This window comes from Hipposideros armiger, unplaced genomic scaffold, assembly GCF_001890085.2.
Source record: "Hipposideros armiger isolate ML-2016 unplaced genomic scaffold, ASM189008v1 scaffold_123, whole genome shotgun sequence".
Taxonomy (NCBI): Eukaryota; Metazoa; Chordata; class Mammalia; order Chiroptera; family Hipposideridae; genus Hipposideros; species Hipposideros armiger.
In genome coordinates this window covers 3,353,885-3,368,791 of record NW_017731473.1, presented here as the reverse complement: position 1 = coordinate 3,368,791, position 14,907 = coordinate 3,353,885, and the positions used below count along the sequence as shown (strand labels likewise).

General features: G+C 43.3%; 1 protein-coding gene across 1 annotated transcript in view; it reads left to right on the top strand.

Annotated features, from left to right (window-relative positions):
* The first annotated feature begins 2,750 nt into the window (after positions 1-2,750).
* STOM (stomatin) overlaps positions 2,751-14,907 on the top strand; it is an 18,189-nt gene continuing 6,032 nt past the window's right edge. Inside the window, exons 1-5 of the mRNA XM_019648232.1 lie at positions 2,751-2,854; positions 3,849-3,921; positions 5,460-5,542; positions 9,290-9,493; positions 10,447-10,581. Coding sequence (XP_019503777.1) covers positions 2,795-2,854; positions 3,849-3,921; positions 5,460-5,542; positions 9,290-9,493; positions 10,447-10,581 — 555 coding nt within the window. The 5' untranslated portion in view covers positions 2,751-2,794. The remainder of the gene's footprint in view (positions 2,855-3,848; positions 3,922-5,459; positions 5,543-9,289; positions 9,494-10,446; positions 10,582-14,907) is intronic.

Genomic DNA, 14,907 nt, shown 5'->3' with positions numbered 1-14,907 from the left:
TTGGGCCAGTGAAGCAACGTCCTCCACAACTAGACTGAAGAACGAAACGACAGCAACTTGTCTGTTCCCCTTCCCCCAATTCCCCAGCACTGTTCCCATCCCCCAATTCCCCAATAAAAATCTTAAAAAAAAAAAAAAGTGTGTGAGCTCTGAGCAACAGCGGTTCAAGTCCTGGCCCGAGCTGAGCAGCTGCTGAGCTGCCAACAGGTGGCAGGATGGCTCAACTAGGAAAATAAAAGGAAGAAACATTCCTGAAACTCCCATTCAGGGAGTTTATAGTCTAGCATGTTGGAGACACAGAGCTATGTACTTTGCCTAGAATATGGGAGACTTGGGGCAATATTTTAGAAGGCACCAAATGCTGTCAGTTAAGTATTTGTGGCCAATCTGTTCCTTGTTTGGAATCCATTTTACTTTGGAAACATAGACCTGAGTGTGGCAAAGAGTCTAGAGACTGTCTTTTGCTATAAATAGGCATCGCTGGAATTAAGAGGGTTTCCTCTGTAGGAATATAAGATTTCATTCTCAGAACTCCTACCATACTTTCCCAGTTTGAATAGGCTGCAGCCCCTGCTGCAGTGGGTTGCCATGGGCTACCGTGTGTAGCTGGCAGCCAGCGTGAGCGGCCAGCAGCTGGCATCTGATCTGCCTCGCCCGGGAAGAGCGCAATGATGGTGCCAACTTGGGCCAGTGAAGCAACGTCCTCAACAACTAGACTGAAGAACAAAACAACAGCAACTTGTCTGTTCCCACCCCCCAATTCCCCCAATAAAAATCTTAAAAAAATAAAAATAAATAAAAATGAGGAAGACGCTGGGTACAGGAAGTGGGAAACACAACACTGGAATGAAGGGAACTTCGCAGAATGGTAGTGGAAGGCAATCACAGAGTGATAGCTGTGTGCACCAGCTGAGAAAATGAGTCTAGACATGACTCCAAGAGAGACTCTTTCACGGAAGATGAAATTGATAGAATGCCTGACCCTTCCAAAAGGAGATTTATAGACAATTGATGAAAAATTTGAGGTTGAATCAATAAGTATATTGAAAACTGAGCCAAGGGGAAAAAAAACAAGGCTTTGACTCCAGAAAAAAACAAAAACAAAAAAAAGTACAGGAAAGGGGCCGGCCGAGTGGCTCAGTTGGTTAAGAGCTCGCTCAAGAGTTTGAGCTCTGAGCAACAGCGGTTCGATTCCTGGCCCGAACTGAGCAGCCGCTGAGCTGCAAACAGGTGGCAGGATGGCTCAGCTTAAAAAAAAAAAAAAAAGTACAGGAAAGGAAAACTACCAGTATACTTCACTGTATGGCTTAGCTTTGAATTGCATTTCTATATTCAGGATAATGTAACATTTGATTTTGAACTTACCAAAATTATGATGTAATTGGAAGGATGTGTATATTTATATGGGGAGCAGGAGGAAAGAGAACTAAACCCTCTTCCGTAACAGAAAGTCAATAGATAATAATGCTCAAAACTAAAAAAGGTAGGAAGTAACAAAATAAGCATACTATAATATTTGAAAACATGGAAGTAAATACCAAAATACTCAACCAAAAGCAATTGCCTTTGAGGAAGGAGAAATTGGAAGAGGTGAGCAGGGAACTGCTCTGTTTTTGTGCTAATCTTGTAGAACTATTTGACTGTTTTAACGTGATGTAAGTATAACTGATAAAAAAATTAAAACAAAAAGCATGAACACATAGAAGCAAAGGCTAAAAAGGAAGGTAAAAGAACAACACCTACAGGGAAGGAAAATAGGTTACAATTTTTATTTATAAAAACATGGACAAGGAAAAGATTTGCAATAATATTATCTCTGGGTTGATTCGTTTTTCCCTTTTTTGCACTCTGAATTTTTGCAGTGGGTCACGAATTATCTTTATAATCAGACAAAAAGCTATTTCATGTTACAGAAAAGTAAAACAATTAGAAATGGGAGAGAAAAACTATGTACAAGGTTGTTCATTACAGCATTGTTTATAATCCTAAGAAATCAGAAGCAACCAGTCTAATCAGGAAATGGATAATAAATTATGGTGCATATACCTAGTGAATTATTTACATGTGTCATTTTAAAAGAGATTCTAAATGAGTTTATCCTTGTATAGCATATGATTTTCACCTTTAATTACCCTGTGCCCTCAGCTTAAGTGCCTTTTTTCCTCCCTTTTCCTTTTCATTGGTATTTTCTTCCCTTCCCCCTTTGATTGGTATTTTCCTAAACCATTACAGCGTATAAGAAGGCCCTCTGACAACCGCCACCATCACCTACCCACTCCACCCCACCCCACCTCACTCCACTCTCACCTCTATCCCAGCTGTGTGAGTTACTCCTATTCTGTGTTTTCAAAATATTCTGAACAGATACTCTATATCTGCACTTACCATCTAGTATTATGATTATGTTTATCTATTTTCTCCACTAAACTATGATCTTCCTGATAGCTGGGATTGGGTCTTATTCACTTTTACCACTTCAGTGCAAAGCACAGGTCATAATCAATATGAGGTGCTTAATAAATGTTTGCTGGATAAAGTAAAGAGTAATGTGAAAAATATTTGTGTTATCGTGTTAAGTAGATTAGAGAACGTAGTACCTACACTTCAAGTAGTTATGAGGATTAGATGCAAAAATTCATGTGAAAACATCTAGTATTATATAATGCCAAGCATAGGTGTTCACAGGATGAAGATGGTGGTGATCGTGCATAGTAAGAATGATAAGAGCTGCGTGTTTTTTGTTTTCACAGAAACCCCTGTTACAAGCCTTGGATTTTGTGGATGGATTTTGGTGATGGTCTCATTGTTGTTCACAGTTGCAACTTTCCCATTTTCAATATGGATGTGCATAAAGGTAAAGAATATTTCATTTCATTTGGAAAGATGTCGACTCCTAACTACATAAACCCACTTTGTGTTGGCATGTGTGTGTGTGTGTGTGTGTGTGTGTGTGTGTGTGAGTGTGTAAGAGACAGACACCATCCATACTGGCCTGTAATTCCTTTTCCTTCATCTCTCTTTTGAAAAAGTCACCCTAGTCACCTATTATAATGGAATCTTAAAACTTTTTTTCAGCATTGTTTAGTCAGTCCTCTCTGAGGATTAAAGTGAAGATCACCATTGAAAGTGTTCTGGAGTCCGGGATATGGGATGGTTATGTGAGAATAAGTTCTTTAGAGTCAGGATGCTCGGGTGGGACTGCTGGCTCCATTGTTTACGCTGTGACCTTTGCCACGTTTTCTCACCTGTAAAATGGGAGGAAATAATAATACCCACTTCAATATGGCTGTTTTGAGGATTAAATGAATTGATGTATTTAAACGTTCTTATCATAATGCTTGGCACATGATAAGTGCTTCCCAAATGCTGGTTATTTTTTCTATAAAGTTATTAATACTTTGATAAATGACTATCGTTTACATATTCCTAAAAAGATAAACAGATTCTCCAAGAATTTTCAGATAAGTTCATTATTATAATTTAAGGAATCCGGAGACAAACTATGAGGACTTTAGCTTTTTTTTTTTCTGTATTGACAATGCATGAGTAATTGAATAATAATATTAACATCTGAAGAGTGAGGTTATAGAGTTACTTCTGTATACTATTTTTTACTTTCCAAATTTTATACAATGAGTATCTATTGCTTTTATAATCAGTAAAAAATAATAGTAAAAGGATACTTGGTGGGGGTACTAAACATTGGATATATTATTTATAGACACTGTCTGGATTATAGAAGAAAAAAACATGAAGGCATGTAACCTGTTTAGAGCAGAAATACTTAAAAAGCTATGCATATAAATACTTGTACTCATATTAACTTATTATTTATGTTTTTAATCTAGATCGTGAAAGAATATGAAAGAGCCATCATCTTTAGATTGGGTCGCATTGTGCAAGGGGGAGCCAAAGGACCTGGTCGGTACTAGAATTCCAGAGACCGAAATTCTTCCTTTTATTGATGTGATTTCCTGTATGAGGGAGGGCCTCTTCTCTGTTGACTGAAAATGAGCTTGTATAACAATAGCAGTGGTGCTAGCCAGTCTTGCTGAAGTCACCCTACCCTTCCCTTCTCTCCCCTCCCCTTCCCATCTGAGCTGATAAAGATTACTGTAGGCAAGGAATAGCTGCGGTTATGGAAGGTTGAGCATAAGCATACCTACTAAAATAAAGGCTTTAAGTCATATTGTTTGGCAGATGTCGATTAAGCAGCTACTGTGTTCCAGGCTCCGGGAATTCACAGGAGACTAAAACACAGTCCCTGCCCCTCAAAGATCTTACTGTCTAGTGGTGGGACACCAGCAAGGAGACAGCTGGTTACAATCCCATATGATAAGCATGACGATCAAGTCATCACGGATAGCTGTGGAAACCCAGAGAAGAGTGACCGATCCAAACTAGGAGGATGAGGCAAGGCTTCAGGAGGTGACAACTTGGCTGAGTCTGGACATGAAAAGATATTACCCAGGGCCGGCCGAGTGGTGCAATGGTTAAGAACTGGCTTGGGACGCCAGAGGGCCCCGGTTCGGATCCCACATATGAGGGCCAGTGACACTGCCCTCCACAGCTAAGATGCTGAACAACAGCTCAACCTGGAGCTGGGCTGCTGTGAGTCGCCGGCAATGGCGTAGGCTGCAGCCCCTGTGGCAGTGGGTTGCCATGGGCTACCATGTGTAGCCAGCAGCCAGCGTGAGCGGCCAGCAGCCGCAGTGAGCGGCCGTCCAGAAGCCGGCGACTGATCTGCCTCACCCGGGAAGAGCGCAATGATGGTGCTAACTTGGGCCAGTGAAGCAACGTCCTCCACAACTAGACTGAAGAACAAAAGGACAGCAACTTGTCTGTGTTCCCCTTCCCCCAATTCCCCAGCACTGTTCCCATACCCCAGTGCCCCAATAAAAAAAAAATAATAATAATAATAAATAACAAAAAGATATTGCCCAGACGAGAGGTATTCCTGCCAGAAATAGCAACCCGTACAAAGCAATGTGGAGGACAGTGTTTCCAGCTCAAGGAAGGCAGGCTGCTCACCCAGCCAGAGCGCAGGGCACGCCGAGAGGGGAGCTGGGGCAGGTCGTGCAGAACCTTGTATGGCTTTTCAGGGTTTTCTATTTCAGGAAAGATTGCCCTGCTTGCAGCTTAGAACATGGATCGGAGGAGAGAAAATGGAAGAAATAGAAAGATGACTTGGGAAGTGATTGCATAGGCCTAAGTGAAAACAGAAGAATGATAGTCACAGTGGAGAGAGGAAATGAAACCCACAGGCCTTGGTGTGGGGACAGTTTGAGTTGGGAAGTGAGTGGGAGGAGTCAAGGACAACATTCTTGGCTTCTGGCTCATTCACTGCGATGAATTGGTGACTTACTGTTGATTAGGTTGACACCATTAGAACTGAATGGTGAAGTAAACCCATGAGGTGCTGGTATCTCTCTGTAATCTTCCATGGTTCTTGGTTGCAGGTTTGTTTTTTGTTCTGCCATGCACGGACAGCTTCATCAAAGTGGACATGAGAACGATTTCATTTGACATTCCTCCTCAGGAGGTAAGCGGTCTTTTGCTTTGAATCACTGAGGTACCGTGTGTGCAAGTGCTTCACAGTGAGGCAGCATAGTGTAGTGGTTAGAGCATACGAGGTGTGATGAAACAAACATGGCAAATGTTTAAATAAAAAAATTTATTAGAGTAAAACACACATTGCCATGAATCCCCCTCAAAATACACCCCCTCACTTCAAACACACATCCCATTGTTCTTGCCGCTTTCAGAAGCAGTTCTGAAAGTTCTCTTTCGTGAGTGTCATGAGTTGCGCTGTTGTGGCTGCTTCAATGTCCTGAATCATTTTGACTTTGGGGAAGAGGCAGAAGTCGCATGGTGTCAGATCCAGTGAATAAGGTGGATGAGGACACGCTGTAATGTTTTTATTTGACAGAAATTTCCATACCAGAAGCGATGTGTGACACGGAGCCTTTCTGTAGGTTTAGAGCCTGTGTGCCTCTGCCATTTTCTAACTGTATGACCGTGAGCAAGTTTTTTAACTTCTCTGTGCATCAGTTTTGTCATCTATAAAGTAGAGATTATAATCATAGGACCTACTTTATAGTGTTCTTATGAGGACGCCATGAGTTATTATACGTCAAGTGCTTCAAATAAGAACTGATAGTTCAGTGCTATGTAAGTGATTATTATCACAAAACATAGTGTCATGTTGATGTAAGTATAATGTTAGCATTATCACTGTATTGTCATTTTTACCACCACATTTCTCCTCTGGGTTTTCTGACAGAAAACTCTACTTAGTACGATATCCTTCTTTCTGAAGTTCTTGATTTTATTCTAGATAAATTGGCTAGCTGCCAAAGAATTAGAAACTGCTCCTTTTGCATTTTAGATACAGCATATACTGTTTTAGATTAGTAATTGTTTCATGCTATTTTAAACTACTTCACAAATATTATCACAGTTGAAACTCACAGCAGAATCCCTAGAAAGTCTTTGGCTGCTGTGAGACAAAGGAATTCCCCCCAGATCACAGAGGCAGAGCCAGGGTGAAAATCCAGCCGTTCACGTTCCCTGTCCAGTGCTTTTTCCACAACCCCATGCTCACTGCGTCCTACGTGAGGTCCCTCATGGCCCTTCAAGTAGTGGTGCCATCCTGGCACTCATGTCTAAGGAGGCATAGTAACTATTGCAGACAGAAGGCCTGAAACACAGTGAGAGGGGGGCACAGAAGACTCACTGTTTCCTGGCCGAAGGCCAGGTATCTAGCAGGCTTGGGGAGCCTAGCCACGTTGCCTCCACTTGTCACAAAATCCCGAAACCAGCCTCAGAACCTCCTTGCTGGTTCTGCTCCAAGCAGTTGGTGAGGTCAGACTTTTATAATTCACACCTATGTAGGGACACCAGAAATCATTTTTACCCCCCAAAACAAGACCTGAGCATCGCTGTATTCTCGTCATGTTTTCCCACCTTTCAAGGATAACTGACTCTCAGAAGGAGCACCCTTTCAGGGCTGCCGGGAATTCTGGCATTTTCCTCTATAAACATCGCAGGCATCTGGCAGGGTTGCTGTAAGCTTCTGCCTTCCAGCTGCTGTCGTCTCTCCTGCGAGCTGCTGAATGCAGAGTGGATTGGAACTTGGCAGGCACTCATTTTTCCGATCCCCTGTGAACTTACTGCAGTGGGAGATAAACACTGCCTAAGATAAACAGCAGACAGAGAGGCTGTGGCCTTAGAGAGCTCTGGCTGTAGCAAAGTCACAGTGGCAAGAGTTTGTTTAGAAATGATACACATTTTCCCATCACATCATGGGAAATAGTTTTCACAGAAGATGGTAATCTACTATACGTTTATTTACAACCCCCCACCCCCACTTCTCTTCCAAGTTAGAAGTATATTTAGATTCCTAAAAAAAAAAGGATTACTGCTTTGATGCCTGGCTGGACTAAACAGCTGTGTAATATTATTCTTGTGATTACTTTCCACCTACATAGCTCTCTATCCTTTCAAAAGGGTTTCATTCACAAACATCTTACTTGATCTTCAAGAAATTTGTGTAGAATCGAGCAGTATTATTAGCCCCCTCTTACAAAGCGCTCTCCAGGTCAAACAGTTTGAAAGCTAGAAGTCACTGAGGCAGGGACAGGCAGAGTTGGAACTACAGTTCAGGCCTTCTCATCCTCGTCCCCATGCCCTTCATCACTCACTGTATTCCTAGGACCACGTTTCAATTCCCTTTATCTCTCGTTTACTGATGACCTGCTATGTATCAAGCCCTCCGCCAATGCTGGGGATTCAGAGACAAACTGCCCTCAAGAAATTCCTATCTAATAGAAAAGTAACGAATAATGTCATTGCAGCGAGGCACAAAGGGAAGGGTGTGCTCTGTCAAGTGCGTCAGGGGACTCTCACAGAGAACGTGCCACAGTGAATGCTGAGTAAGAATGTGCCAGTCTGATGTTTCGAGGGAGAGAGGGAAGACGGGATACCCAAGCAGAGGGGACACCAGGGGACATGGCACACGCTGCATGCAGGAATGGACACCTCATCTAGTATAGTGTGTGCAGGAGAGAGTGGGGGAAGGGAGGCCGGAGGGCTAGATGTCAACGGGCCAGGTGTCCAACGACTTGTATACCAAACTGAGGGCTTTGCCCTGAAGGTGGTAGGAAGTGGTGACACATTGTGTCCTACGAAGCATTTATAGGTACATGCTGTAAATATACTTTTATCCCGACCTCACCCTGTAAAACCATTCCCCGTTCACTTTTTGTTCTTGTAATGCTGTGCTACTTACACGTCTAGTAATACTTACAAACCTAGGCTCCCCCACACCTCTGCGCCTCTTCACACATTATTTTCTCTGCCTTGAATACTCTGTCACTCTACCCTCCACCCTCTGAACATGTTTATTCCTTCCTTCAAGACTTATTTCACGTATCACCCCTGCCACCTCCAACTGCCCACCCTTTGTTCCATAAAGCCTCCCTCGATACCCCAACCTCTTTGAAAGCAGGAGCCAAGAGTTTTCATAACTTTATCCCTGGTACCTAGTACAGTGCCTGCTACTGAGTGGTATCTCACTATTTGTTGAATGATCGAAGTAATAGAATTAATGAATAAATGAGTGGATTTTATTAAAACTTTCAACATATAATTAACTTTCTGTCTCAGCCCATCTGATCTGTTATAACAAAATACCATAGACTGGGTGGCTTTTAAAGAACAAAAATTTGGACCGGCCAAGTGACTCAGTAGTTGGTTAAGAGCTCGCTCAAGAGTGTGAGCTCTGAGCAACAGGGTCGCCAGTTAGATTCCCGGCGCTGAGCTGCCAACAGGTCGCAGGATGGCTCAGCTAAATAAAATTTATTAAAAAAAAAAAGAAGAAGAACAAAAATTTGTTTCTCATGGTTCTGGAGGCTGGAAAGTCCAAGATCAAGGCACTGGCAGATTTGGTGTCTGATAAGGGCCCGCTTCCTGGTTCATACATGGCCATCTTTTCACTGTGTCCTCAGAGGACAGAAGAGGTGAGGGAGCTCTCCAGGGTCTCTTTTTGAAGGTCACTAATCCCATTCATAAGGGGTCTACCCTCATGACCTCATCACCCCCACCTCCAAATACCAACACATTGGGGATTAGGTTTCGACATACGAAGTTTGGGGGAAAATCAGTCAATAGCACCTTACTAAAGAAAACCAGCAAGTGTTTGAAGATGTTCTGTAGAAGAGCATTCCTTACAGTTGCATTAAAGAAAGAGATGGTTGACAGCTGTGAAATGGCTCCCTTTATATTGCAGATTCTCACTAAGGACTCCGTGACAGTCAGCGTGGACGGGGTGGTCTATTACCGCGTCCAGAACGCGACCCTGGCTGTAGCAAACATCACCAACGCGGACTCAGCAACCCGTCTTTTGGCCCAGACTACCCTGAGGAATGTCCTGGGCACCAAGAACCTTTCTGAGATCCTCTCTGACAGAGAAGAAATTGCACACAACATGCAGGTGAGGCGTCCACTGACGCTGTCGCTCATGGGACACTGAGCAATGAAGCAAGGGCTCAGTGGCTGTTTTGAGAACTCTTTATCAATTCAAGTGGGGGAAATCGCTGGCCTTTTTTTCTTTATAGAAAGTTTTTTCCCAACCTTGATGGAAGGGGATGTTTTTTCCCACAAGCAGCTCATGGGTAATAACAATCAGATGCATGCATTATTTTCTTTTTATGCCCACCACTGTGTGGTTTTTCCAAGAATTAGTCTTAACCCTTTTCTTTAGCATGACAGTCCAGGGGCTGTTCTGCAAGATGGTGGAGGTTTTGTTAAAGCTGTGTCCTCCGTGTGAGCCCCATGACTTCCCTGTGACTCTTACGCTTTCCAATGGTGCTTGAGTAATAGATGATGCATTAAACCTGACCTGTTCAAAAAGGATACAGTACTATAACCCTGAACTCTTATTATTTGTATAGACTTCACTGTGTGTAAACTCGATGATGTCATTGGATACCCACAACAGCCATAGGAAATAGCATGATTTTATTCCTACCCTTGTAAAGGGGAGGACGTTGAAGCACAAAGCGGTACTGTGGCTCACACACAACCATGTCAGCTCTGGAGTCGGCTGGCCATCTGTTTTAATAAGTCAAGTTTTATTGAAATACAGCCCCACTCATTGGCTTATGTATTATCCGTAGCTGCTTTTGACCCACAATGTCAGGGTTAAATAGTTGCGACAGACTGAAAATAAAGCAATTACTATCTGGCCCTTGTAGAAAAAATTTGCCTGCATGAGCTTATTAGTAACAGAACCGGGGTCAGCTCCCCAGGGAGCCAACCCCTGTGTCAGCGTTCCTTCCACCACAGGCTACCTGGCCTCTCTGCAGCCCTCCCTCGGCGCTGTGTCTGCCGCAGGCCTCTGGGCTGGGGCTGGCCGTTTTAGCTTTCCTTTTGTCTTCCTCTCAGAGCACACTGGATGATGCCACTGATGACTGGGGAATCAAGGTGCAGCGTGTGGAAATCAAGGATGTGAAGCTCCCTGTCCAGCTCCAGAGGGCAATGGCTGCAGAAGCAGAAGCATCCCGTGAGGCCAGGGCCAAGGTCATCCATCTTTTCTTTTCTTTTTTTGTAGTTTATCTTTCCTATTGGGTTTTCCTTTCTAATTGCACAAGTCAAACATGTTTGTTATAACACTTAGGAATAATCCTGAAATATTTTAGTAAATATGAAAGCTCTCCCTGTCACTTCAAATTGTATCCCCCCCTCCCCCCAAAGGCCATCATTCTTAACAGTTTAGTGTGTATATTTCCAGATTATCATTTGGGGTTTATCTGGGTTTTATTTGACTAGGTTTAGTTAGACTACTGGCTTGTTTGTTTTACAGAAGTAGGTCACAGTATACATAATTGTTCTGCACCTTGCTTTTTTCACTTAACACCTCGTGGTCATATTAGTACATAACAGAGTTACCTCATTGTTTTATTAACTGCATGTCCTGTGCTTTATTCTTTCAATCCCCTATAAAGGACAAATGAACAGTTCTGACCTCGGAGCAAATGGGCAACCGCATCAGTTTGCTTACCATTCATTCCTTTCTTACGTTTATCTTCTTTTTCATTCGCTTTTCTCAGGATCTTCTTTCTTCTTACTGTTTCCTTTTCCTTTCTTTCTTCTTTCCTTTCTTTTCACTTTTCTTTCTTCGATGTCCACTTTGTTTCCATCATCATCTCTGCCTATGTCTTAACCCTGCATAGTGTGTGACCCCTGTGAGAAGTGCTGAGGAAATATTTATTAACCTAACCTAGAAAAGAGGCTCTAGTGAGACAATAATGCATAAGGACCCAGGGATATCACCAAACCCACGAGGACGAAGCAGAGTCGAGCCTCATCAGAACTAGAGCCAGGAACCCAAAAGGAGTAAAGACTGAAGGGAGGAGTCATTTCACTTCCTGGGCCCCATCTCACTACAGATGGCTTGACGGGGAGAATGTCTGACTCCAGTTGAACACTAAAGGAGACAGACCAGTCCTGATTCCAAACTCACAGCAGAGAGATTATCATTGGTCCAACTTTGGTCAAAGGATAAAGTCATATACTAATAAGGTCCCACAGCCCCTTGTGTGTGAATGGGTGGAGGAATAAGGGCAGTTTTCACAGGAGGTGTTGCTTGTGGAGTGGATAGATTTCCTGAGGAGCAACCCAGTTTGTTTTCGTTGTTAGAAAAATAGCAGTGGCTGGTGATAACTGGGTACCACAGAACCCTGCCCTTCTCTCAGGATGCCCTTTACACCACACATGGGTCAGCATCATTTCTCAGCCGGTACCAAATAGAATAGTAGCTCCTTTGACATAATACATCCAGAATTTTTTGGCTTTTCTAATGTGATTATTGAGGTTTGTTATGATAACCTGGTGACACTGCAGAGCCCACAAGTGCTTTGTCTCAAAATCATCACGTTTAGAAGGCTAAATTAAATTTATGATAATGTTAAATATGCCCTGCAATACTTAAATTATTTTGAAAATTAGGAATCACTGTTATCTAGAATATGTCATTAACCAAAACCCAAATCATATTAAACAATAGGATTTCTCATACTTAGACTACATAGAATATCAGAGCCCAAAGGGTCCTTAGAGACTATCTTCTGAAGGTGACAAATACCTGGCCAGATGCTGCTCCTCCGCCCTCTTATTCCCATGCCTGTAATTAACCACAGCGCTGTTTTCCACTGAGCTTAAACTTGGCCTTCTATAGCACTCTAGGTAACAACCGTCACCTGCTTGGCATTGGCTCTAAAAATGAAACGTATTTGCCATCCTATCCAGATGAAAAAAATTGAAGCCTGGAAAAGTTAAGTGACTGCCTCAAGCTCACACAATCTTTTAGAGGCAATGGAGATTAGAATTCCCCTCTGCTCCTCCCCGCCTCCCCTGGGACTTTTCCAGGACAGACTGAGCCTCTTCTGCAAGTGTTTTCACCAGGTAGCACAGAGAGTTCCTATCTTCCCTTTACAACAATAAGAAGAGACACAGGAAGCTGGTTAAAATTCTGAGTGACTGTGTTCCTACTTGGATGGGGCTGTGGAGTTGGCCTGGAAGCAACCTCGTGGGCCCCGGGCAGTGACTGCCTTTCAGATCAGGGTTATCACAGAATAGCAGTGAGTCCAGCCCTTCTGTAAAACACAGTAACCCTGCAACAACCATAAGGTCATAGACTCAAAACCATGTATTCACATTCTCGTGGGAAATAGGCGGTCACAGTTTCTTCAATAAATAAATTGCAAAGGAAAAAGATAGGCGAACCTAGAGATTGAGAGACTTCAGAGAAAATTCCTCAAATTAATTAGCCATCAGGAAGATGCAAATTCAAATCACCAGCAGCTGCCACACTAGATATCCATAAGAATGGCTTTAAAAGAGAAAACATGCAAGTGTGGGTAAGGGAGGAACTGATTCATATTTTGGTGGGGAGCATATGAATTGGTACAGCCACTTTGCAAAACTGGCAGTATGTACCTAACAGAAATGCACTCATGTGTTTACCAATATTCACAGCGGCACTTTGTGATTTCCCCCACTGTCCTTGCTAGTTGAATGGCTACATTAAGTATGGTTTATTCCCGTGAAAAAACACTGCGCGACAAAGTAAATGAATATACAAAGGCTCACAGACATGATTTGAGAGAAAGGAGCCAGCCACAAGAGGACAGATCCTCACAGTAGTTTGGCAGTTATGGTTAGCTGAATTTCTTCATGGTTTTTAGACCAACTCTTAATGACTTGACATGGAATATCTTTGTTTCCTTTTTCATAACTCTCAGAAAAATGCTTGACATGTGCTCTCAAGCTCCTGTTTCTGAGAGGGTGGAGTGCAAAAATGCAGATGAACTTTCTCCGCCCTTCTCCCAGCCCAGCCCACCTAAGCTGCCAAAGGAGACAGCAGTACTAGCCTCACATACCTGAAAAGGCCAGTTTAAAAGGATGGCCTGTCACTACAAAGTGTTGGTTGACAGGGGATTACTGTGCATTTGGCAGAAGCTCCACACATCCGCCAGCATCTTGCTTTGCTTTCTGAGATCCTGTCTACAGGGTGTACTTGGCCTATATTTAGACAAAGCCAGGGGTATTGTGTTCACATCTTTGGCAGCTCGCTCAGAGCAGCTTTCCTCTTAACAAAATGTGCATCCAGCCCTGTGGGTTTGGCTTCCCAGCCAAGTGATTGTGTATTGATTGGTAGTGGGAGATAAGGTATCTTTGCCGTTGGTCCATGTCCAGACACACACAAAAAAGGGCCTAATTGGACATCTGAGATGACGGGGAAGAAGCAGAGCCTGCCTCCCTCGTGGCAGGGGTTTATTTGTGCGTTTTCTGCTGTGCTCGCCTTCAAGTACAGTTCCGCCATTCTTTCTGAGCATATCTGGCGCTTGCTCCTTCTCACAGACTTATGTAGGAAATAATGGTTGGCCTTGATAAATTAAGTTTCCTATTCCTCTAAAACGGGTCCTCTCTATCAGTAAGGACCATATCCTGTGGATCCCTTACTTCACGGCAGGGCGTTACCAAGGCAACCGAAACTCAGAAACCTCAGCCTCTGTCCGCCTTTCCCTTCCCATGCCCAGGCAGCCTCCAGACCGTTGAGTATCCGTCCTGAATGGCTCCCTGATCCGTTTCCTCCTCCATCCCCAACACCAGTGGAACTGCACCAACCACTCCGAAGCAGTTCGACTAACAGCTCTCAGTCTTGTCTCTTCTAGGTCCTCAGACATCTGTCAGTGTTTTCTCAAACCTGGATCTCAGCAGGTTATCTGCTTAAAACTGTCCAGCAGCCTCCCACTGCCGGTACAAGGAAGACCCTGGCCTTCTCTGCCCTCTGCCCTTCAGACTCTGCCCCGTCCATCCCCCACCGTCCTCCTCTTCTTCACGCATTGTTCACCAGCTTTTTTATACCTCAGCACATTTCCATGTATTCTGCCTGAAATAATCTTTTTCATCTGTTGACGAAAAATATCCAGCCTAAGAGAAAACTTATAAGAGTTTATTTGAGCCAAACTGTTGACAATTGCTGGGAAGCAAAATCTCAACAAATTGAGAAAATGCTCCTCAAAATGGCAGTTTGTAATTTATTTTATGCATAAAATCAAAGGAGGAAGGCTACATGAAATCCATTGGTGATAGATGAAGGGGGTGGGAGAAAGCAAAGCGGGTGAAATCTTTGGGATTGGATAAAAGTACATCGGAGAGACAGGTACTCCTCCCACACAGGTGGGTGCAGGATAGCTAACAATTGTTCGCTCGTTCAGATGAGGTGTTAATCAGGAGATACACATAATAATGAGGAATTTTGCAGTTTTCAGCTCTGCTCTGGAAAAAGGGTTAAAGATGTTATCTTAGGTACAGAAAGACAACAGGCCCACTGTAAAGGCA